This window comes from Myotis lucifugus, unplaced genomic scaffold (genome assembly GCF_000147115.1).
Source record: "Myotis lucifugus unplaced genomic scaffold, Myoluc2.0 scaffold_12, whole genome shotgun sequence".
NCBI lineage: Eukaryota > Metazoa > Chordata > Mammalia > Chiroptera > Vespertilionidae > Myotis > Myotis lucifugus.
Genome location: NW_005871060.1, coordinates 13,183,106 through 13,209,339, shown reverse-complemented (window position 1 = coordinate 13,209,339; position 26,234 = coordinate 13,183,106). Strand labels below are relative to the sequence as shown.

At 35.0% G+C, this 26,234-nt stretch overlaps 1 protein-coding gene across 1 annotated transcript in view; it reads right to left on the bottom strand.

The window, feature by feature from the left end:
* The window catches only part of GRID2 (glutamate ionotropic receptor delta type subunit 2), a 1,225,688-nt gene that overhangs the window by 130,261 nt on the left and 1,069,193 nt on the right, over positions 1 to 26,234 (bottom strand). Inside the window, exon 16 of the mRNA XM_006084662.3 lies at positions 7,445 to 7,611. Within this exon, the coding sequence (XP_006084724.1) occupies positions 7,445 to 7,611 (167 nt within the window). The remainder of the gene's footprint in view (positions 1 to 7,444; positions 7,612 to 26,234) is intronic.

The following is a 26,234-nucleotide window of genomic DNA, read 5'->3' as shown; positions in this document are numbered from 1 at the left end:
TTCTATTCTTAAATGTATTTAATGAAACTTTTGATGAAATAGCATTTTTATACTAAGAACTATCATAAGATAAGGGCTACATAAAACATTTGATGAATTGAGGTAAAAGACCTGCACTCGGAAAACTTTAAGATGTTGAAGAAAGAAACTGAAGAAAAGAGAAATCAATGGAGAGATATACTGTGCTCGTGAATAGGAAGAATGAGAGCATTGTTAAAATGTCCACACTACCCAAAGCAATCTGCGGATTCCATACAAACCCTATCAAAATACCAATGGCATTTTTCAGGGAACTAGAAAAAATAATTCTATGAAACCACAAAACACCCTAAACAGCCACAGCAATCTTGAGAAAGAAGAACAATGTTGGAGGTACCAAACTATATAAGATTATGGTAATCAAAACAGTACATACTGGTATAAAAACAGACATATAGATCAAGGGAACAGAATAGAGAGACCAGAAATAAACTCATAACTATAAGGTCAACTAATCTACAACCAAGGAGGAAATAATATACAATGGGGTAAACACAGTCTCTTCAATAAAAGATGGGAAAACTGGACAGATACCAGTACATGAAAAAAAATGAAATTAGGCCACCTTCTTACACCATATACAAAAATAAACTCAAAATGGATTGAAGACTTAAATGTAAGACCTGAAACCTTAAAAACTCTAGAAAAAATAATAGATAATATACTCTTTGACACTGGCCTTAGTAATATTTTTTTGGATATATCTCCTAGGGCAAAAACAACAAAAGCAAAAATAAACAAATGGGACCGACTACATGAAACTAAAAAACTTTTGCACAGCAAAGCAAATGATCAACAAATCAAGGAGACAACCTAGTGAATTGGAGAAGATATTAGCAAATGACATATTTGATAAGGGGTTAATATTCAAAATATATAAAGAACTTATATAGCTCAACATCAAATAAACTATCTGATTAAAAAATGAGCAGAGGACATAATTAGACAGACACATGAGAATATACTCAATATCACCAATCATTAGGGAAATGTAAATCTAAACCACATTGAGATATTACCTCATATCTGTCAGAATGGCTATTATCAATAAATCAACAAACAACAAATATTGGTGAGGATGTGGGCAAAACAGAATGTTCGTGCACTGTTGGTTGGGTTGTAAATTGGTGCAGCCACTATGGATATAGTATGATGGTTCCTCAAAAAAATTAAAAAAATAGAACTACCATATGACCCAGCAATTCTATTTCTAGGTGTCTATCCAAAGAAATCTAAAATATGAATTCCAAAGTATATATGCACCCCTATATTCATTGCAGCATTATTTATAATAGCCAAGATATAGAGGCAACCTAAGTGCTCATGGATAGATGAATGGATAAAGATGTAATACATACACTTGAATATTACTTCGCCATAAAAAAGAACAACATCTTACTATTTGCAACAACATGGTTGAACGTAGAGGGGGGTACTATTCTAAGTGAAAAAGTCAGACAGAGAAAGACAAATACTATAGAATTTCACTTAAATATGAAACCTAAATGAACAAAATAAATGAACACAAAACAGAAACTAACATAGTTACAGAGAGCAAATTGATGGCTGCCAGATGGGAGGGGATTTGAAGAGATGGGCAAAAAAGGAGAATGGGCTTAAGAAGTACAAATTGCAAGTTATAAAAACAGTCACAGGGATATAAAGTATTGCATATGGATTATAGTCAATAATATTGTAATAACTATATATGGTGCCAGGTGGTTGCTAGACTTATAGGGATGGTAACTTCCTAAGGTATATAAATGTCTAATCACTATGTTGTACAATATGATATTTAGTTGCATGTCAACTGCAACTAAGATATAAAAAACAACAACACTTGATGAACAAGTTGTGTCAGAAAATTGCAAACATTACCCACTGCACAAGTACTCTGATCCATGTAATGAGATGTATAAATACTTTAACAGTTAAAGTTTAACTTCTACTGCCAAGTTACCTAGTATTTATACAGACCAAGGAAACAAAAATCTTCTATACAAATCTATGGTTATATATATTATAGCATGTTCTGGTCCTTAAAAAAGTTATTTCTGTGCATATCCATTTAGATACACATGTCCAAGTAAGTGTATCACTATCGCTTATGACTTTTTTAAAAAAATATATTTTATTGATTTTTTTACGGAGAGGAAGGGAGAGGGATAGAGAGTTAGAAACATCGATGAGAGAGAAACATCGATCAGCTGCCTCTTGCACACCCCCTCCTGGGGATGTGCCTGCAACCAAGGTACATGCCCTTGACCGGAATTGAACTCGGGACCCTTCAGTCCGCAGGCCGATGCTCTATCCAGTGAGCCAAACCGGTTAGGGCTCGCTTATGACTTTGATGCTTAACCCGATGTTTGCCAAAGCTCAGGCCCATTCACTCAGTGTGTGTAGTTGGTTGGATCATAGTTGTGCACTAATAGGCAAGAATGTAGGAAACAAATGTACAACAAATTTCATATCGTTGTTTTAAAGTGTCATTAAAGTATATAAGCACATAAGATACTGGGCAGAGAACAGATAATAAGTGTAGTTACCATATAGCTATATATATATTTTAGATATTAATATTTATTAATATCAAGTCACTTTGATATATTTTAAGTGATTAAAATATATATGAATTCCAAAGTATATATGCACCCCTATATTCATTGCAGCATTATTTATAATAGCCAAGATATAGAATATTTATTAATATCAAGTCACTTTGATATATTTTAAGTTGTGGTACAGGCAATAGTCACCTGAGAAATAATGATCTAAAAATCACCCTGGCTCTGGCTGGGTGGATCCGTTGGCTGGAGTGTCATCCTGTGCAACAAAAGGTCAAGTCCGGTCATGGCACATACTTAAGTTTCAGATTTGATCCCCAGTAGGCAACCAATTGATGTTTCTCCTTCTCTCTCTCTCTCTCTCTCTCTCTCTCTCTCTCTCTCTCTCTCTCATAAATACATATGTCCTCAGGTGAGAATTTAAAAAAAGTTTTTAAAAATCATCCTGAAGCCTGGCCAGTGTGGCTCAGTGAATTGAGCATTGTCCCATGGCTCAAGAGATCCTGGGTTCCATTCCCAGTCAGGGCACATGTCCGGGTTGTGAGTTCAATCCCAAGTAGGGGGCATGCCGAAGGCAGCTGATCAATGTGTTTCTCTCATTGATGATTTTCTCTCTCTCTGTCTCTCCCTTCCTTTCTAATTAAAAATCAATAAAAACATTGAAAATCACCCTGAATACTGTTATTTTCACAGAAAATAATCACAACAGCAACCAGTAATCTAATTTAATTAATGGCCCAGAATAAGCTGGTGAATCGTAGCTGTTTATAATAATTTCTAGATTGTACTGCAATGGTTAAATTTGATGGTCTTTGTAATTTTTTAAATCAGTTATTAAAAAAGATCTCTTTCTTTAATGGTTATAGCAAAAGGGAATGAAGGTAGATATTTTCTGAACTCAGGAAGAGTTTGGGTGATAGATTAAGGTGGCACATGTGTGGAAGAGAAGAGTTGGCACATCCATGATTGCCAGATATTTCTTTCCTGGCTCTCTCTTTTTCCAGATGTACAGGGAACCAAGACATAGAGTGTCATTAGCAAGGAACTCCCCAGAAAGGGACAATTTAAATTGCCAACGTCCATAAATGCAAATCAAACAAAGGAAAAATAATGCCTAATAATTCATATTATTTTTTAGCATTTCCCTGGAGTACATTTGCTCAGAATTAAAATCTCTGTTAGGTCAACCACCACAGGGATAATAATAGATGGAACACTTGATGTAATTTATTGAACATTTCTTTAATTGCTATTATGTTTGTATATTGATTTTATTGGCTTCACTTTTTTATTTTTTTGCATAAAAGATCAAATAATTGGGTCTGGAAAAAACCCCCCACATATTTGTAGTGAATAAAAAGCCATTAACCACTATTAAGGGATTTTTCCTTTTTCGCTACCACCTGGTTCATGTTAGGATCCACTAAACCAGTGGTTCTCAACCTTCCTAATGCCGCGACCCTTTAATACAGTTCCTCATATTGTGGTGACCCCCAATTTCATTGTTACAAATTGAACATAATTAAAGCATAGTGATTAATCACAAAAACAATATGCAATTATATATGTGTTTTCCGATGGTCTTAGGCAACCCCTGTGAAAGGGTCGTTCGACCCCCAAAGGGGTCGCGACCCACAGGTTGAGAACCGCTGCAAACCTTTCTGCGGTCTTACTGTAAAACATTGGTATCGCCTTTCATTCTATTATGCTTTCCATCCTCAGTTCTAAATACATGAAAACAATGTGTGCTTCCTTGCTTAGAAGCTTCTCTTGTATTTGTTCTTCCTCCTCATTTATGGTAGAACAGGCCTTTGTTATCTCGTCTTTGGGTTTGTTCTTATATATGCCTATTTGAATACATCCTTCTTATCAAACTTCCCTTAAATGCTATCTTCCTCAGCTTACTTCTGGGTTCCAGAACTAGACATACGTTCTTGTAGCTACTTGTGACCTACAATATGAATTCTAAACTTCAAATTTCCTTTCAAATTAACTTGATGTCCTTATTGTTCCCCAACACATTCTGTTGTCTCCCACTTCTATTTTTTTTTCATTGTTTCTCCAAGTATTGTCTATTTTTTCTTTCAGCCTAAGTATTCTCTACTAACCCTTCAAGGTCAAGTTCAAGGCTTGCCTCCTCTGAAGAACTTCCTTTGATTAACTCTTTATTCTCTATGATAGTCACATCTTTCAATATCTCAAACTACACAATTTAACACAACATAATAAGCAATTCCAATACTGTATATAAATGTCATTGTTTTATATGCATGGGTCTCATCTCCAACTAGACTGCAAATATCTTGCAGATAAATTCCCTAAGATATAACTGATTTTCCAATTCATTTCCTCTTAGAATCTACTAATCAATAAATGTACTTAGATTAATTATTATCTATATCTTAACATTTTACTTTACAATTTATATATATATATATGTATATAAAATTTCATTTTTGTCTTATACTTAGAATTTTTAAGAACCAGAATGGACCACTGGTAGAGTATATTATTGTTCATAGTTATTTATTCCTATCTTCCCTTTATGTGGAGTACATGTATCCATCCCAGTGATTTTTGGGCTTGGCCTTGAGACTTTTCAGTTAGTGGTCTGTTGGCAGATGTGACATATGCCACATCCATGCAAGAAGCACAAGGGGCACCACAGGTTTCTCTCAGCCTCCTTTCAATTGCTCTTGCAATGAAGCAGCATGCACCAGCTAGGGCTGCTTCTCCAGCCTGGGCCCTGGAAGAAGAAGCTGCAGAGAGCAGACCCACAACTTACAGCACAACTTACCAAGTTACAGCCCTTATGTTTCATAGCTGAGAAATAACATCTTTCAGTTCACTGATACTTGGGGTGGTTTACTACAGAGAAAAGCTGGTTAACACAGGACCTTAAAGTTCATCTAACTTCCTATTTTGCAGAAAAGGAGAGAGGCCTAGATTTTTAGTTAGCAAATGGAAGAGATATAACATAATTCAGACTTATTTTTAAATTTTTTATAACATAAAACACCTAGCTTTTTGTTATCCTAAAATTTGGAGGAATACAACTCAAATAGTTTGAAATTTGAGGCATTAATACTACCTGGAACTGCCCTCTTGGTCTGGTATTTGTTTTTAGAAAATATGTAGAAGGATACTAGAAAATAAACAAAGTGCACTATCAGTGTCAATGGAATATACCTCTACCTGAAAGATATTACTATTCTCTCTTAGGTCCAAGCTTGTTTGTAGCTGGTAGAATGGAATGCAGTGATCTTTCAGGCCCAAGTCTCTCATATATACAGTGGGGCCTTGACTTATGAGTTTAATTCGTTCTGAGACCGAGCTCCTTAAGGAGCTCGTTAAGGAGCTCTTTAACTCAAATTACTCTGTCAACTCAATGCAAAAAAATCCTCTGAGAGACAGCTGGTATCTCAAAAAACTCGTTAGTCGGGACACTTGTAAGTCAAGGCCCCACTGTATTGTTAGTATTACATATACATTCAAAATCTTCTTTACTAAACAACATATAATAGAAAATTCTGATTTAAGGATGGGTATAATTTTTTTTAAGGGAGCACTCTTTATAAAGCTCCAGAAGAATGTAGCTTCCCAAAATAAAAGAATGCCCTTATTTGATGATATACAAAGAAACTTGCTTAAAATTTTGCAATGCATTATAATTCATTTTTAATTTTTGCACATTTACCTTCCACAATAGTTTTTTTTAAAAAATTTATTGTCTAAAGTTTTACATATGTCTCCCTTTTCCCTGATTGACCCTCCTCCTGAGCCATTCCCACCCCGGGCAAGCCCCTCCTCCCCAGTGTCTGTGTCCATTGGTTATGCTAATACGCATGCATACAAGTCCTTTGGTTGCTCTCTAACCTCCCCACCTTCCCTGCCATTTGTCTCTGGATCTATTTTTGTTCATCAGTTTATGTTGATCATTATATCCCACATATGAGTGAGAGCATGTGATATTTATCTTTCTCCGACTGGCTTATTTCACTTAGCATAATGCTCTCCAGTTCCAAGGGGTGGTGTAATTTTTTATTAACTTGTTTCCATAATTGCATGAAGAAGTCTCTTATACTTTTTGACACGAAGTGATGGACTGTAATATTATTTTATAAATTCAGATGGAAATATCCCTGTCATTATGTGCTTTAGTATATCAGAACTTTAACTTGGTCCTGAAATTTATGTTATTATATGGTGTTCTTAGAAATAAATCAATTTTGCTAACTATGACACTTAGTCTGTAAAAATTCACACATACTAAATTGCTCAATTAAATTCTGAAAAATTATTAAAATGGTACTTTCTTTTATATAACAACTAGAGGCAAAGTGCACAAATTCATGCATGGGTGGGGTTCCTTGGCCAGGCCGGCGATCAGGGCCCATAAGGCAGTCTTGCCCAGTCCTGATGGGGGCTGGATGGCTAGGGGGAGGGACCACAGTTGGTTGTCCGGCTGGGGGAGGTTGGCTGTGGGTGTGCACTGACCACCAGGGGGCAGCTCCTATATTGATCATCTGCCCCCTGGTGGTCAGTGTGCATCATAACTACTGGCCGGTCATCTGGTTGTAATGGTCGCTTAGACTTTTATATATATAGATATTTTTGAGAGTAAAACCAGTTATGTGCAGTGATATTTCCCCTTTTTATGAGAAAAACAATACTTCATTACATGTTTTAGGAAATGAATGTCATATAACTACCTTTTTTGTTGCTATTTATTATGCTTTTTCAAACAAAGGAAACAAAATACAATAAACTAAATAGGATAACCAAGTGAATTTTTTTTCTATATTTCCTCTCTTTTTATTTAGAACACACGCAAACCTTACCTTTGTGAGAAAACATCCCGGTAAGGACTGCCATGCTGCAATGCAATTCCATATCCCCGATCAGCAACAGTGTTCCCAATGGTATAAAAGGAGCAATCCGGGTCATTGATAGCTACATACTCCAATACAGCTGCATCCCACACAAAAGCATAGTTTCCATATTTTACCTGTAAAAACATGGAGAACAAAAGAAGAAAATAGGATTTAAGGTAGGAATACTAAGTTATAAAGACAGGACAAAAAATTGCATTAGTACCTATTTAATTGTGCAAAAAATAATAGGTCCCATATTTCTAAGCACCTATTCGGAATGAGAATTTGGCTTTTGGTTAATTTATAGCTCTGTTCTCCTGGAAGCTTGATACAATTAGAATGTTAACTATGTTTCCCAGGCAACACAGCTTCTAGTAAAATGACCCCTCTGTAGTAAATGTCACCTGGACAGGGAGGACAATAAACACATGAAAGGAAGCCATGTCTTTGAGCTTCTTGGAATGCAGCAATTCTTGTAATTGGGCTTGTTTCTCTGGTGACCCTGGAAGTTATGCTTTTAGAGCTGTTACAAGAGATCTTGGCTTCTTTTGGTTATTAGGTTTCTAAGCCAAGTAGGCTTTGCTCACACCAAATATGGGGATCATATCCTTGCAAGTGACCTATATTCTAAATGAATGCTGCATGTACAACTTACACTAAAGAGAAATCATCAACACTGCCCTGCTGGCAAGATATATTTCTTTTCCTATGTCCTGAATTAATCCTTTGCAGAGAATGGTTTATAACAGTCTTGCAGCTGGATTTAGAAGAAACCCCCTAGGTGGGCATTGCAATGAGAAAAAAACAATTATACAACCTTCTCTATCATCATTTAGGAAGCACAACTTTATTCTGGTTTGTTTATAATATCTTTTAGTGCTTATATATTTTTCTCTCAGTAATCATTCATTGCCTGGGTTGTAAATTTATAAAATGTAAAAAAATCTCTCTCTCTTTTTTTTTAAAAAAAACTATCTTTATTGTTGGAAGTATTGCAGATGTCCCCCTTTTCTCCCCATTGATCCCCTCCACCCTATACCACCACCACCACCACCACCACTACCCTCCTGCCACCCACAGGCCTTCACCACACTATTGTCTATGTCCATGCATATAAATTCTTTAGTTAATCTCTTCCTGTCCCTTCCCCTTCGCTAATCTTAAAGTTTATTTAGAAAATTATTATATATAAATATAAAAATTAATAAACTCATTAAATAAACAGAATCATTATATAAATAAATCCATTTGTTTCTTGAAAGGAAAGTAATTTCCTGGCATATCTGATTAGGAAAAAATCAAAATAAATATAAATACAGATAGTTGAAGTGATGTCAGCAAGACAGGGGATTAGGAGATCCCCAGATTTAGTCCCGCACAGAAACAACAATATGACGGCAATCCATGAATAAAAGTGCCCTTATGAGCCTTGGGGTCCAAGTTGTGAAACCCTGGTGGAGTCCAGGACTGAGGAAGAATACTTTGAGAAGGCAGGCCCATGGTTGGCTGACAGTTGTGGTCCTGGAGGCAGTCCCATAAGCAGCCCTGTCCCACTGTGGACTTGGCTCCAGATCTGTAAAGGTACAAGGCAAGGATGCCCCTGCCACTACTGCTATTCAAAATGGTCATGCAAGTGCTAGCCAGGACAATTAGGTAAGAAAGAGGAGGATCCAAATAAGAAAGGAGGAAGTGGAACTATCTCTATTTGCAGGTGACATGATCTACATGTAGAAAATTCTAAGGACTAAACAAAAAAAGTTAAAACTAATAAATCCAGTAAAGTTGCAACATACAAAAATCACTAGCATTTATATATGTAAGCAATGAACTATACAAAAAGGAAATTTGAAAAACATCCCATTTATGATAATATTAAAAAGAATAAAATACCTAGGGAGAAACCTAATCAAAGAGGTAAAAGATTTGTACCCTGAAAATTACAAAACAGTGATGAAAGAAACTAAAGAAGACACGTAAATGGAAAGACATTCTGTATTCATGGCTTGAAACAATTAATATTGTTAAAATGTTCACCCAATGCATAGTGATCTACAAATTCAATGCCATCCCTATCAGAATTCAATAGCATTTCTTATCTACACACATAAAAGAGAAACATGCAAATTGGTGTCACTCTGCTATGCTCACCAGCCAATCAGGATGATTATGCAAATTAACCCAACAAAGATGGCAGTTAATTTGCATACACAGGCACAGAGTGAAGACTGAATGCTCTGGCCGAGTGAAGACTGAAGAATGAAGACTGAAGACTGAAGTGGCTTGGCTTCTCCGCTGTGGCCAGACCAAAGGCCTGGGTCCCGGGTGCCAGAGGAAAACTGGTGCCGGCAGCCAGGGGAGGAAGGCCTACTGCATGAATTTCTTTGTGCAATGGGCTTCTAGTAGAAGTAGAAAAAAAATTCTAAAATTCATGTGTAACCACAAAAGGTCCAAAATAGCCAAAGGAATCTGAACAAGAAGAATAAAGCTGGAGGCATAATGATACCTGATTTCAAAATATGTTACAAAACTACAGAAATCAAAACACTATGCTATTAGTACTGGCATAAAACAGACATAGAGATTAATGGACCAAACTAGAGATCCCAGAAATAGATTAGCGCTTTAATGTTCAACTGATCTATAGAGATGCCAAGGACATACAATGGGAAAAGAAATGCTTCTTCAATAAATGGTGTTGGGAAAACTGGATATCCCACATGCAGAAGAATTAAATTGAACCCATATTTCACATAACATACAGAAATCAACTCAAAATCAATTAAAAAATTAAGACTTGAAACCATAAAACCTGTAGAAGAATACATAGGAAACATAGAAAAATTGTCTTGACATAGGTCTGAACAATGATTTTTGAATATGACACAACCAAAATCACAGACAACAAAAGCAAAAATAAACCAATGAGATTGCATCAAGTTAAAAACCTTCTGCACAGCAAATGAAATACTAAACAGAGTAAAAAGGCAAGCTATGGAATGAGGAAAAATTGCAAACCTTAAATCTGATAAGGATTTAATATCCAAAATATATAAGGAACACCTAAAACTAAATAGCAAAAAAGCTAAATAACTGTATTTAAAAAGGAAAAAAAATACATTAGTTAAAAAGACATACAAAAGGTCATAGATATACAAAAAGATACTCAACATCACTAATCATCAGGGAAATAAATGCCAACGAAACTATAATAAAATATCATTTTACATCTGTCCGAGTGGCTATTATTAAAAAGACATCAGTATTGGTGAAAATGTGGAGAAAAGGGAACCTTTATTGGAGGGAATGTAAATTGTGTGATTGTTATGGAGATTACTCAAAAAATTAAAAATAGAACTACCAAATGATCCAACAATCCCAGTGCTGGGAATATATCCAAATGAAATGAATCCAGTATTTCAAAGAGATATCTGCACTCCCATATTCATCACAACACTATTCTCAGAAGCCAAGATATGAAAACAACCTAAATGTCTACTAATGGGTGGATGGATAAAGGAAATATATAATAGAATATATTTCATCTTTAGAAAAGATGGAAATTCTGCTATTTGCAACAACACGGAGGAACTCAGAAGGCATTATGCTAAGTGAAATAAGCTAGACAAAGAAAGACAAATACTACATGATCTCAGTTATATGTGAAATCTAAAATAGTTGAACTCATAGAAGTACAGAGTTAGAATGGTGGTTGCCAGAGATTGGGGGGATGGGGGAAAATGGAGAGATATTGGTCAAAAGATAAAAAGTTTCAATTAGGCAAGATGAATAAATTCTGTAGATTCAATGTAGAGCATGGTGAGTATAGTTAACAATACTGAATTGTATACTTGAAATTTGCCAAGAGGGTAGATCTTCAGTGGTCTAATGACAAAACAGGTAATTGTGTGAGGTGTTAAGTAGTTTCATTGTGGTGATCATTTCATAATATATATGTATATCAAAACATCAAGTTGTACACATAAATATATATCCAAGTGTTTTGGCAATTTACCTCAATAAAGCTAAAAATTACAGATAGGGAGTGAAAAGAAAAAAAATCAGAAATATATAATGAATGATTCTATAGTAATAAAATTAAAATATCAACAACTTTGATAATTTCCTGGGGAAAAATTACCAAATTTCTTCAAGAAGTAGAAACTTCTATTTCACAAAGAGCTAAAATAACCTTACCAAACTATGAGAAACATCCAGAAATCTCAGAATTGTTACTCCAAAAGTATCAGCAGATTTAAATGATTATATTACAAGAATAATGTAGCATTATTAAACAGGAAAGAATAACACTGATTTAGTATTCAGAAAGTTGCTGGAATAATATAGCTTATGAATGAGTCTTTATAAAATTTTAAATAGTCTTTCAGCCCTGACTGGTTTGGCTTAGTGGATAGAGCATTGGTCTGTGGACTGAAGGGTCCCTGGTTTGATTCCAATCAAGGGCACATGCCCAGGTTGCAGGCTCGATCCCCAGTGGGGAGTGTGCAGGAGGCAGCTGATCAATGAATCTCTCTCATCATTGATGCTTCCTATTGCCCTCTCCCTTCCTCTCTGAAATCAATAAAAATATGTTTTAAAAAATAGTCTTTCAACAGACATCAAAAAGACTTTTGACAAAATTGAGAACCATTATCTACTAGTAAGCACCCTAGTAAAGTAGGAATAAAGAAATTCTTCTTTAATGAGGTATAGAATACTACCTCAAACAAGCAGCAATCCTATTGGAAGCTGAAACTCTAATGGCATTACCATTAAAATAAAGAAAATGATGCCTACTATTTGTGCCACAATGCATACAAATCATGTATCATAGAAATGTACAGCTAGAACCCTCATAATCTTATTAACTAATGACACACTAATCAATTTAATTAAAAAATAAAAACACATGATTATGATCATTTTAGCCTATACAATAAGGCAGAAAACAAAAACCTGATTTCAAGCTTTTAACACAAAATTTTTATTATTTGATAATGTATGTCTGAAGCTCACAATAATGAACTAAAAAATATTAGAAAAAATAAATATTTCAAGAAATATATTTATGTAAATAGATATATACAAATCAATTGATTTTCTATTAATACATCAATAACATATAATTGAGTAAAATATTCATTTATACTAAATATAAACACCTATATATAAATTTAATAATACTAGTAAATGACTAAGGACTAAATAAAGAAAATTTTAATACTTTACTGAATGAAGAAGAAGTGAACTTGATTCTAGGAAAGATATGTTCCTAAAGAATAGATGCATAATTGTAAAAGAAATGTTAGTTTTCCTCAGGTTATTTGATACTTAATGCAATCTGAATAAAATGTCCAAGGAATATGTTTTAATTTATTTAAAATCTTTGCGTATTTAATTGGAAGAAAACAGATAAAATAGCAAAGAAATTTTGAAAATAAAATCTAATGATCAGAGACTTAGAATACCAAGTAATGAAAATATTATAAAGCTTAAAAGTAAAATAGCATGGAAATTGTCAGCAAATAGAAAATCTGTGGAGTAGACCAAAAAATCTACAAAACTGATAAAGGTATATAATTGTTGTATATAGACTGTATATATGATTACTATATATATAATTACAAAGACCATAATTCAAATCAGTATGGCAAATATAAAATACTTTAAAAATTAGAGTGAGACAGGTGATTATTTTAAAAGAACCAATATTAAAGCACTGCAGTGCATCATATGCAAAAAAAATTCCTTTAGTGTAATAAATTCATTATAATAAAAAATAATCCAGGTTTGAAAAAATCCACAAAACTAGAAAAACATGTAAAACTGTATTTTTCTGATACTGGGAAAAAGCAGGATATATCTAAACATAAAAGTAAAGGAATAAAATGTAAATAAATATTTGATATGTTTACTGCCTTTTAAATATATTTTCTTAGACGAGGCCAACATTAGATACTCAATAAAAAGTTTTGCAAGAAATATGTTCTAAATCTTTTTGATCAGTTGACTGTGCTCAGTGGATACTTAACATATCTCTTCTTGGGGGCTAGCCTTAACCAAACCAAGAAATATTGACACAGATAAAAGAATTTTCCCTGAAGAAATCATTCTATGCAACAACTCATACAGAGCTAACTGCACACTAGGGACTATGTTAGGTACTAGGGTTCAGTGCTTCTCAAAATGTGATGTTAAATTTAATACCATTAAAGTTACCAGGGGAGTCTTATGTTAAAAATGTAAATTCCAGATGTTACCCCAACTTATTACATTGGAATAGTTGACGTTCAAGTCCTGGGAATAAGCTTTTTGACAATTTTGAAAGTTGAAAACCTTGATAACTGATGTACACCAACTTTTGAATAAAAATGCATTTTAGTAAAAATGAGTAATACAATCCGGAATAATTTGATATACATGAGGTTTGTTATAATTATAAAAACTAGCAGGTTTTTGGAGTGTTGGTGTGAGATAGGGAAAATACTTGCAGGTTTCTTCTACATTGATTGATTACTTATATCCACAGGATTATCTCTCAATCCTTTCATCTTTTTTGATCTTTTGCACTAATCATTGTAGGAGAGAAAAAAAGAATTTTCCACTAACCTTCTGAGACCTCTATACTAAAAGGAAAACAAGCAGAAACTTATCAACATGTATATCTCATGTGAAGATAAGTCAGATAAAAATGAGTAACTCAAAGAGGTTGTTTAGAATTCAGTATTCAAGACTATCTACATTGCAGGGAGGGGGGAATCAGGCCTCCTAAGGGAGAGTGAGTGATTTTAGGAAAGAAGATTAGCTGTTAGAAAAATGGGTGGGAAGTGTGAGAGTTTGTGCCACAGTTTGTCTGAGTGTGGTGTCAACTTCTGGTTTCTTCTTTGATGAGAGTCATTATCCTGGTTGATGAAACTCCTAGGGAGGAAATATATGACAACTGGGTTTCTTTTATCTTTAGACAAATAAGGGGAGTCAGAGAAAGCTTCTTCCTGATTTTGTTATTTTTCTTTCTTTTAAAAAAAATATATTTTTTATTGATTTCAGAGAGGAAGGGAGAGGGAGAAAGAGATAGAAACATCAATGAGAGAGAATCATTGATCGGCTGCCTCCTGCACGTCCCCAACTGGGGATCGACCGAGCCCACAAGCCTTGACCAGAATGGAACCTGGGCCCCTTCGGTCTGCAGGCTGACACTCTATCCACTGAGCCAAACCAGCTAGGGCTGCTTTTGTTATTTTTCAAGTGCTTTACAGCTCAAAATAATCAATATGCCTGAGGGGCAAATTTTGTGGTGGCATATTCTGCAACCCTTGATCACCAACTTTCATATCAGTTTTTAGCTAGCTGGGTCTAATCCTACAGTAACAGAGATAGCAGTGACCTTGAAGCGCCCTCTAACAACCTACTTCGCTGTTATTTTCTTCTGTTTGGAACAGCCACTCAGACATCCTGGATCCCCTTGCAGCTTCTTTATAACCCTCAAGGGACCTCTCCTGTTTGGGACATATTGCTTTGTCTGTAAGCAAATTGTTCTAACACCGTTGCAACTACTTTGTGAACTGTAGAGCTCTACTTAAATGTATGGTAACATGATCATTGCTATTAGATACACCTTTCTAGTAATTCTAATGTTAAAGAAGCATTGTGAATGCATTTTTACAGAGAACCATTAAAGTAGTATGATTATAGCCTGTGGCAATCTCAATAAAATACGGCATAGTAACCCCAACTATTTTAGCTTTTAAAAACATTCCTGGCCTTTTCATCTACTAAAACATGCAATCACTATCCTTTGGATGGTTTTTAACATTAAATTAAAACTATCTAGAAAATAACTCATCAACAAAACCTAAAGTCACTTTTCAACAGAATACATAATTGAAGATTTGGTGCAGAAAAATTTCAATCCTAGGTGGATATTACTTCAACATTATCAACTAGTCTTAGTTCTGGAGCTCATGTTTGGATAAGTAGCTGAATTGTGGGCCATTAATTTATTTATCAGGGGCTTCCGTGCCAGCAGAGTGCTGCAGACCAGGCTAACCAGAGGGTAAGAGTGAACTTGGGAGCTCCATGTCAATATATTCCAGACCCATTTGTGAGGAAAAGAATCCAAAGTGACATCTACCTCAATATTATCAATCTCTGGTTCGCAAAGGAGAGATACTAGAATGCTGTGGTGATGGATGGACCTCAGTAGCTACTGATGCTCAACACCTGTATCCTCATCATAGTGCTGAGATGCCAATAGCTTATGATACATTTCTCACTGCTGACATAATGCTAGAGACCAGGTTTTGTTCCATTTTTCCCATAATCATTTTTTAAATCCCCCCTCGCTACCAATTATTATCCTGAATGTGAGTAAATGTGGGCCCCTCCCCTCAAGCTGTTTACAACTTAGTAGTAGGTGGAGATAGGTCAAGCAGTAATTTCTGTAACACAAAACATATTATAGTAAGTACCATAAAAGAAGCTTGAAGTGTTAATGTGGTTAAAAGAAAAGGAAACTTAATTTTCATTGAGGGGAATCAGGACAGCCTGCTCCAATATTCTGGCAACTGAAACAGTTTTACAAGAAAACCCCAACTATTCAAGTTCCTTATCTTTAGTTCCTGATTAAACATAGATACCCTTTGGAGACCATTTATTGTTCACGAACACTCTTTTAACCTCCTAGTTTTCTGCAATTTTCCATCTGTTAGGTGAAGAACTGTAAACATTCCATGTTATTTTTTCAAATGTTTGCCTTTCTTGCCAGGTAAACTGTAGGGTGGGAAAATGTATTTTCAAAATCTACACCTGTGCTCCTCATCATGTTATGGATTATGGCATGTTTCTCTTCCGCTATAGAATCTTCTTGCCCTGTATGCCCCTGTTCCAACATCTCTAGAGTGACTTATTGTTGAAGGTACTTTTCTTTACAATTCATTAAGCCATGGTCTCCTGTTTAACTGCAAAAGCCAAGGCGATAAGCAAATAGACTTTCACTACTTGCATCACTACCTGTTATCCTAATGACGTTGGTTTTAATTAGGAAACCACATTCTTTTGCATACGAATCTTTAATTTAGCAAATTCCTTAAAAACTCACTTCAAAATCTTTAGCTACAAAAAGACACCAATGATTATTCTTTTTTATTAAAAAAATTCATTGGGAGCAATTTTGGAAAAATGACATTTAAACAAAAGGGTAAGAAAAGATTTCTCTTACCGAAGAAGGAATATCCTCACTCTGTCCTCCATTTCTTCCTCATGATAGCAACTAACATTTATAAAATATTTTTCACTCTTTAAAAATGCATTTTACACATAAATGTATTTGTTCTTTACAACCCTGTGAAGCTAATTTTATGATATCTAACTCTTAGGTGCAGCAATGGAACTTGATAAAAAAATCATACAAATTATTAGTGGTAGATTTGGAATTTGAGCTCAAGGTCATCTTTTATGCTTTTCCCCCCACTACATTAAAGATACATTTCTGTGAGATATTTGCCATTGGAATGCAAGAACATTTGAGATAGAGTAGTTTTTGCCTTCAAGGTGAAACAGGAATATTAGGGGTAAGATAGGACAGGTTTAGGAAATTATAGAAATTTTGGAAATTAAGGGGACCATGGAGGAAAGCACAGGGCTAGAGCAGCAGAGGGTATATTTCCATAGATTAGGGAAGCTGAAAAGCTGCAACAGGTACATTTCCATAGAATGAGGGAGCTGGGAACAGCAAAAGGTCTATATTTACAAAATAAAGAGAAGGAAGCCCTTCATCCAGAAGGAGAGGAAGAAATCCTAAAGGGAATAGTAAAACAATAAGGAAGGAGGGGGGCGGGGGAGAACCTCACATGTCCCAGGAGTTACTATAGTAACCAGTCTAAGGGAATAGTGACCAGAGGGGATATCAAGGCACCAGGATCTGCAGCCTTTATAAGCCATAGGGAAAAGGAAATCAGTGGGACCCTTTCCCCCTCTTCACATGGGAGTCCATTCTGTGGGACTCTTTCCCTCTCCCCATGTGGGAGCTGTACTTGTTCTTCAATAAATCTCCACCTTTGCTATACCACTTTCTGTCCGTGGATTCATTCTTCGATTCTGGCAGACAAAGAATCCGGGTTCCAGTCCAAAAATTCCATATCAAAGGCATAGGCTATCTAGTTTGAGAAATATTTATGTAAATAAAAATAATGTAATATAATATGTGGCAAGAACCATGAAAGGAATGCACCTCTTTAATGCCATGTGATCACATTTTTATGATAAATAAGAGTTGAAAAAAAGTTTGCTCAAAATCATTGGAATGAATGAATATCAGGTTTACATAATTCTGGACCTCAGAAGCTTGTTGATTTTGTGATCATTGCTACCTAAGCATTTCTCATTTTCGGCATGAAAACAAAAGCAAATATTTTTCAAGTTAAAATAAAGGCTGCAGGATGGAATTTTATTATTTTTGCTCACCAAACAAAAATTAAGAGGATGACAGGGAAGAAACCAGTTCTTACCTTGCACACTAAGCTGCTAACTTCTTTACTATAAACTAATGGTCAGTGGGGGATTAGGTGGTTGTGAATTATGGGTACAAAGAATTATTATTAACCCAGCCTAGATCTATACTGGCCCTCATAATTTATTGCCCATATAAGTCCTTAAGATGGGAATGGCTTTAATATTTATGACATGTAGTTCTAGATGGTGGCCTCTCCCACTTTGGGCAAATTAATAATTTAACTTCATTCATCAATTCTTCTGAATTTATCCAGCACAATAAATTATGCCCAAGTCCAAACTTTAGTGCTTAAGACTGACTTTTAAAATATATGTGTTTTTGTTTATTGCTGCCTTAATTGCTGGCCTGCCATATTTTATCTGCTATTATTATTAAATTTGAATTTGTGCCCTAAGATAGGCATCATATGCACAAATTTTCACAAGAAAGATATGAATGTGTTTAAAATAAATATCAGCTTATTTAAAAAATATCTTTTAACTTAGAAAAAACTAGTTTGTCTACCTCTAATTCTTATCCTTTGCCTCTCTTTTTTAGAGACTATTGGAATACAAATTATTTTTAAAGTTTTAGAAAGCACTATTAAACATTATCTTCAAACAAATGGCTGTTAGGGTCTAGAAGACAGAGGTTAGAAGGCCTGGAGTTCTGGACCATTCTGTATAGGAAAGATCTGGACCATTCTGTATGGGAAAGATCTGGATGAGTGTCTGAGAAAACCAGTGGAACCTTTAAAGCAGTGGTTCTCAACATTCTGGCCCTTTAAATACAGTTCTTCATGTTGTGACCCAACCATAAAAGTATTTTTGTTGCCACTTCATAACTGTAATGTTGCTACTGTTATGAATTGTAATGTAAATATCTGATATGCAGGATGGTCTTAGGCAACCCCTGTGAAAGGGTCATTCGACTGCCAAAGGGGTTGCGACCCACAGGTTGAGAACCGCTGCTTTAAAGGAAGGCAATGGAGAAACTAAATTTGGAGGAATGTGTGGTTCATAGGAATCTGTGGATCTCAAGTCCTCCTGCCCTCCTTCCTTACATTTGTTCCCATGAATACGTCTGTTCTGTTGCCTTTAAGTTGGCCAGGAAGGAGTTGAATAGGTGGGCAGAGATCTCCCAGTTCTGGAATTTGGGACAGACCAGAAGACTAGAGATCCACAGCTTCTTGTAGGTGCCTCAGAAGGGGTATTTGTGAATCACTTTCTTGTGTACTACCACAAGGACATTTCATCTTCTGCAGTTAGCAAGACTGTCAATCCCGAGATAATCCAACAATAGAGCTTGAGTCTCCACGAGCTGACAATGAAAAATAACAACCCACACAGTGAATGGCATAGTCAGAGAGGGAAAGATGAGCCAAAACAAGCAGAACACATTTTTGGGGAATAGCACTGTGGTGATAGTAAGATTCAGATTTTAAAATAAAAATAAACAGAGCACCTAACCAGATTCAGCTGTGAGTCTAAACAAGTCTATCTGGCTACAAACTAACAATCAAACCTCAATTTCTTGAACAAAAAATTGAACAGATGAATTGAAGCAGAATGCTCATAAATGCCCTGCAGGATCAGATGGAAGAACTAGGGCAGTGATGGCGAACCTATGACACACGTGTCAGAGGTGACACGCAAACTCATTTCTTTGGTTGATTTTTCTTTGTTAAATGGCATTTAAATATATAAAATAAATATCAAAAATATAAATCTTTGTTTTACTATGGTTGCAAATATCAAAAAATTTCTATATGTGACACGGCACCAGAGTTAAGTTAGGGTTTTTCAAAATGCTGACACGCCGAGCTCAAAAGGTTCGCCATCACTGAACTAGGGTGACAACTGTCCCATTTTCCCTGGGATGTAGCACTGAAAGCTGGATGTTAAGGGAAACCAGGTTTTGGCAATGGGTACAGAAAATCAGGGGAAGTACAAAATCCGTACAGCATCTTAAAAGATAGGGGCTGGCCCAGCCGGTGTGGCTCAGTGGTTGAGTGTCCACCTATGAACCAGGAGGCCATGGTTCGATTCTAGGTCAGGGCACATGCCCATGTTGTGGGCTCAATTCCTGGTGGTGAGCATGCAGGAGGCAGCCAATCAGATTCTCTCTCATCATTGATGTTTCTGTCTCTCCTTCTCCCTTCCTCTCTGAAATCAATAAAAACATATTAAGAAAAAGATAGGGGCTGGCATTGACTATTTTTGTAGCAGATAGATATGACACAAGTTATCTGCCTTCTGCAGTGGCTGTCACTATTTTTCCCCCTGAATGCTTATGATGGCAATTGTAACTTGCTGTTGACAATAATGAATCATCCATCATTCTGAGACTCAAGTGTGCAACCTAAGTCCTTTGTAATCATGACTGTTTACAGTCCTTTGCCTGTAGATTGACTGTTTGTTCTTGGTATCAAGCTGATGCTAATTTAATTTTTAACATTGTGAATACAGTGACCATGTTTCCCTAAGAGTTAGGGTGATAAAAATGAGAATGATTATAATACTAATACCAGCATGACCCAGATATCAACCAAAAAGAAGGCTAACTGCTATCTTATGGTAGAAGGATACAAATAACCAAAGCAGCTAGCTGCATAACATGCAGAGAAGAATTTGGAATTAGGTGTGGTAACAAAGGGAACGTGAAAGCACTCAGAAGATTCTAAATCAATCAGAAGTTTTTGTGTCTCCCCAAAGTCGCCAATGCTCAGTAGAAAATAACAGCGGTGGAACTGGTTTCGGCATATCACATGAACAAACATACATTATTGTATTGATCCCCTGATAGCCCTATGAAACTGAGTAAAGCTATTTTCCCTGATTTTGAGGTTTTAAATAAACTGCGCTGTGGAAAAACTAAAGGAGGAAATTTTGATAGCAGATGAGTAGAACCTTTACAGTGTAGAGCTGACTCTTTCAGATTTCATGTTTTCCACAGTAAAGTTACGTGTCACAGCGACAACATTCACACAAACATAATGATCCCGCTGACTCTTAGGTATTTTAATTTTAAAAATGTAGTGTCAAACTACCTCTTGATTTCTATGAAGATTTTAATAAAATTGCACAATAAAACATAAAACAAATGGCTCCTGATATCTTATCCAAATACAAGGCTTTGGTCTTCTCTCTGAATAGTCTGCAGATATGGCAACATAAACTTCGGCAAATTCCATTCAGTGGGTGAACTTCTTATCAAAGAAAATGAAAAGATCTTATCTGCAATATGTTCTGCACACCTTTTATACAACATGGCAAAAAAAGGTCATGAGTTGCTTACCTATGATAGTGAAGTTTTCATAATTTAAAATTTTGTTTACTTTTTAGTTTACTCACAATGTGCAGAACTTATCAAGTTTTTATTTATTTTTTGAAATATATTTTTTTTTATTGATTTCAGAGAGGAAGGGAGAGGGAGAGAGAGATAGAAACATTAATGATGAGAGAGAATCATCAATTGGCTGCCTCCTGCATGCCCCCCACTGGGGATGGAGTCCACAACCCCTGCATGTGCCCCTGACCAGAATCAAACCCGGGACCCTTCAGTCCCCAGACCGATACTTTATCCACTAAGCCAAACCGCCTAGGGCTCAAATTTTTATTTAATAGAAATGAAGAAGATGGCCTTTTTAGACATATGCTTACAGATGGCTATTAATATTTAAAATGTTAGATTGCCATGAAGTTACATTTTCCAACATGGGACAAGAAGAGTGTCCTCTAATTTGGAAATATATTCAGGATGACAAAAGAAAGATTACAGTAAACAGAAAATATATACTATTCTTCTAAACTTGTTTGGTGATTTTTGCAGAAACCTTAGGGTGTCTGGAAAGAGATGAATTGACTATGCCTGAGTTGTTTAATTTTATGATAAAAATGTATAGTAAAAAAATGACATATTTTTTGAGATGAGACTACTTTAGAACAACAACAAATGGCCAATAGAAAAGAGCAGCCAAGTTATGCAGGACTTTCTCAATTTCTTTACTAAACCTGTAACTTCTTTGGAGTCTAGCACTAATTTCACAAATTTGAATCACCGCTGTAAACTTTAAAATCATTTTCCTAAGCAAGAGAACTTTAACTTATGAAGACATCCAGTGTACTTCAGAATGCCTGAAAATAATAGATATCTTAGCCATATTTAGTCTATATGGTGAATTTATTGATGCAAAAATTGAGATGAACAAAAAACTGGTCTAGAAAAGCAAGCTTGTAGAGGCAAAGTATATGAACATTTTTTTGACATCTTGAAACTAATTCCTACAAGTTATAATACCTGATATTGCTAATAAGTAAACTCCTAAGTAGTTCATGTTCAGCCACTGTTGTTAAGAGCATATTTAGTTTCACTTGATGTCATCACATTGGAATGACACCAGAGTCAGTGTGTGGTGGGTTTGATAAGAGCAGAGTGCAAGCCAAAGTGAAATTTATGTTTGAATCTACTCAGTGTTATCACTACAGAAAAGAAAAAGAGGATGCTCTAACGGTTGCAGGCCACTCAGAGAAGTGTTATTGGAAATGGAAAGGGAAGGAGTCAAATTATTCTACCATATTATGAGACAGAAATGTGTCATTGTTACTAAATATAGTCAATAGCACTATGTTCCCCTTTTAAAACATCTTACATTGATGTCTTAAATATAGCCCACGATATTTAAATATCTAAAAGGGTTAAAAAAGAATAGAAATAACTGCTTTAACAGAAGAAAACCTTATTAAAATATTGTTATATTTTAATCAAATATTAGTTGTTTAATTAGTACTGCTATCAGTCACAACTATTTGACAGTTAAATAATCCTATATTTTTATTTAAATAATAGCATTTTGTAATAAGAAATGAATAAAACAGAATAATATGTAATTTCAAATAAATGTTCATTTTCATATTTTTATGTTAAAGTAATAGCATATATATAATTATTTAGTATACATTATATTATTATGTGTGTATTTTGTCTGGTATAGTTGTGTTCTGGGTTGTCTCTCTAAAAATTTGGTGAACATATTAATGAATGTTGGCAGAACTGGCTATGTGGGAGAAAATAAAATTTTTTTCTTATTCCAAATAAAAATAATTTTCAGTAGGACTAAATAGTTCAAAGTAAAATTCTAAGAGCCATGCAAGAAAAACTAGGGTAGCATTTATGATATAAAGACATTTTGACCAATATATGAAATTCAGAAAAAATATATAACAGACATTTTTACATAAATGATTTTCAAACACCTTTGTATTTCAAAAGATACATACACAAACTGAGCAAAAGACCAATAGGTTAGAAAAAAAAAAGGAACACAGAGGACCAAGTGTTGATATTTATAAATATACATTGTTTCTCTAACTAGTAAGCAAAAAATTGAGGATGCAAAAGAAAAATAAATAAATCACCTGAAGAGGAAAATCAAATTGGAACAAATAGACATGTCCAACAAGCATATGAAAATATCAAACTCATTTAGTGGCTAGGTGAGTGCAAAATAAGATAACAGTAGGTTACTACATTATATTTATTGCTCTCTGACAATATTAATATCCATTGCAGTGGATTCCATTTGTTATCTTTTTTAAAAAATATGTTTTTATTGATCTCAGAGAGAAAGGGAGAGGTAGAGAGAGATAGAAACATCAAGGATGAGAGAGGATCATTGATTGGCTGCCTCTTGCATGCCCCCAACTGGGGATCGAGCCCGCAACCCGGGCATGTGCCCTTGACTGGAATCGAACCAGGGACTCTTCAATCCACAGGCTGACATGCTGTCCACTGAGCCAAACCAGCTAGGGTCCATTGGTTACCTTTTGAAGCTAGAAAAATATGGGTGGAGGTAGAGGAGGAGAGAAAAATAGGGGAAAGGCAAGCTAAAAAGCAAAAGTAAAGCAATGCTCTAAAAATGGAATGTGTAATTACATTTTTACATTATAAAAATTACACACATGTAAATAAAATATGTAATTAAATAAGTTATTTTAAAAGTTAAGTTTATTGATATCTAATTTATATTTTGTCAATTACATAAAGTCAAATTTACCATTTTGGGGATGTAGAGTAAAAACATACTAAATAAAAAACTGGAATATTTTTACTTATAATTAGAATTTTTTAATGGTATCATTAAGATATATAATAAAATAATAGTTACCTTTTAAGTCCTATGTTGATTTATAAATTTCTAAGTATTATGTTGATTCATAAATCTATAAGTACTAGGGTATTCATAATTACATATTCATAATTACTCTCTCATAATTACTTTGCTCTAAAAACTGATTTATTTGTATTCAGTCTGTGAGAACCACTGATATATATTTAATGTTAATAAAAAATCAGAATGATGTGTTAATAAAAAATTAAAATGGCAGAGGCTTGGGAAAAAACCAAGATGCATACAAATATATGCTAAAATTGCTAGGATTTGCAAACTATCCATTTACACCTCCCTTCCCCAACCACTCTTTGTGTCTGTATGTGTGTGCATATTCTGAAATATACTAGGTAGAAATTTTAGTTTTGAAATTATATTGTAAAATAAACCAAATCTTAAAATAAGTTAGATGCCTCAACTTTCATAAGAAGTCAATTTTATCTTCAACTGGGTTCACTCTTTGCATTAACAACATTTATTCTTATTTCTCATACTTACAATTTCTTAAATGGTTTATAATTCTTTTTTGCCCTTAGTTCTTATACATTCATTTTCTTTTGCTTGGAATAGTTTTCTGCCCACTTTGTTCTCTCAGGCTTACTCTCTTTTATCCTCTTCCTATCACTTACTCCAGGAAGTTCTCCTTGACCTCCAGGCTGGGGTTAGTGGCCCTTGGATATGATCCATTGAACCTTGTATGTACTCCTATAATAACACTTTGGAACACGGTGTTATATTTGCCTCTTTTCATTTTGCTCAACCCCATGTAACTGTAAACTCTTGGTAGGCCAGGACTGCAGCGTTTTTATTCCGGTACCATTGCTTTGCCTATGCCTAACAAAGGGTCTAATCTTATTAGGAGCAAGACATAATGCATACTTCTTATTTATGAAGAGCTATTATTGTTTGTCACTAAGACCACCATATTTTGATCTCTCTATTCATTCAACAATCATACTCTAATTCTAAACGTTGATAAGAAGAATCAAGTAATAACAAAAGTTTGTGATAGCTCAATATTTCTGCCATATATTGCCGGAAGCCAATTCTAGCATGTCATAATTTCAAGAATTTCATCAAAAGGTTGATGGAACTTGGGGACTCAACAGGGTTGAGTCGCACATGTTGGGAATGGCGGAGGGCATTTCCCCAAACCTGAAAGGGGATGACTGTTGGCTGCCAGACAGCTCAGGGCATCTTAATCTACATGTTATTGCCTCCTACTGGCCAAACACCTGAACAGTTGTAGGCTAATTCCCCCATTCTGACAATACTTGTGTATACCCTTTGAAGTGTATATCTCTGCCTCGCCTCAGGACAAATTGTGTTAATAAAAAGCATGGGGTCCTGAGACGAGGAGAACTTAGAACTTACATCTTAGTTTCCTTTAAGCTAAGCTCCTCTGACCCCCAAATGCCTTTCAAAATTATGCTTCGTCTCTGGACTCCTATTTAATCTATGCACAGCCTTCTCCAGATTTCCTGAACCCTTCTAGATGCTGGGACAAGAATCCTGGCAATATATAAACAGATCATAGTGTTTTGTCAGGACAAAGATGCATAAGGTGCTATTATTAAGTTAAACCATCTTATGTGAAGCAGCATAGTTCCAGAGACACATCAAGTATAATTGTGACCCAGACAACACTGCTCAATAGAATGTTTTGAAAAGGCAATATTTTCTATTTGTACTGTCCATGATGGCAACTGCTAGCCACATATGGCTAATGAGCACACGAAATGTGACTAATGTGACCGAGGGACTGAATTTTATATTTTATTTAATTTTAATATTTTAAAAGTTAAGTAGTGACTACATGAGGGTAGTGACTACAATTAGAAGATATTTGCTGCTATGGAAGAGGATGACTTTTCACCCTTCTAGAATCACTGGAGAACACACACATAACTTACTGTTTTGGATTTCAATAGGCCTTGATTTTCTTATGAACTCTTTCATACTATGCATTAGGATTTCCAATTATATTCAAAGCACTTTGAAGGCAGAGAATTTCTTCTAGGCTCACTGTAAAAATAGTACTTAACTGAATTAATTGCTTTGATAAAGAACAAATGCATATGAGATTTGAGGGAAAAACTCAG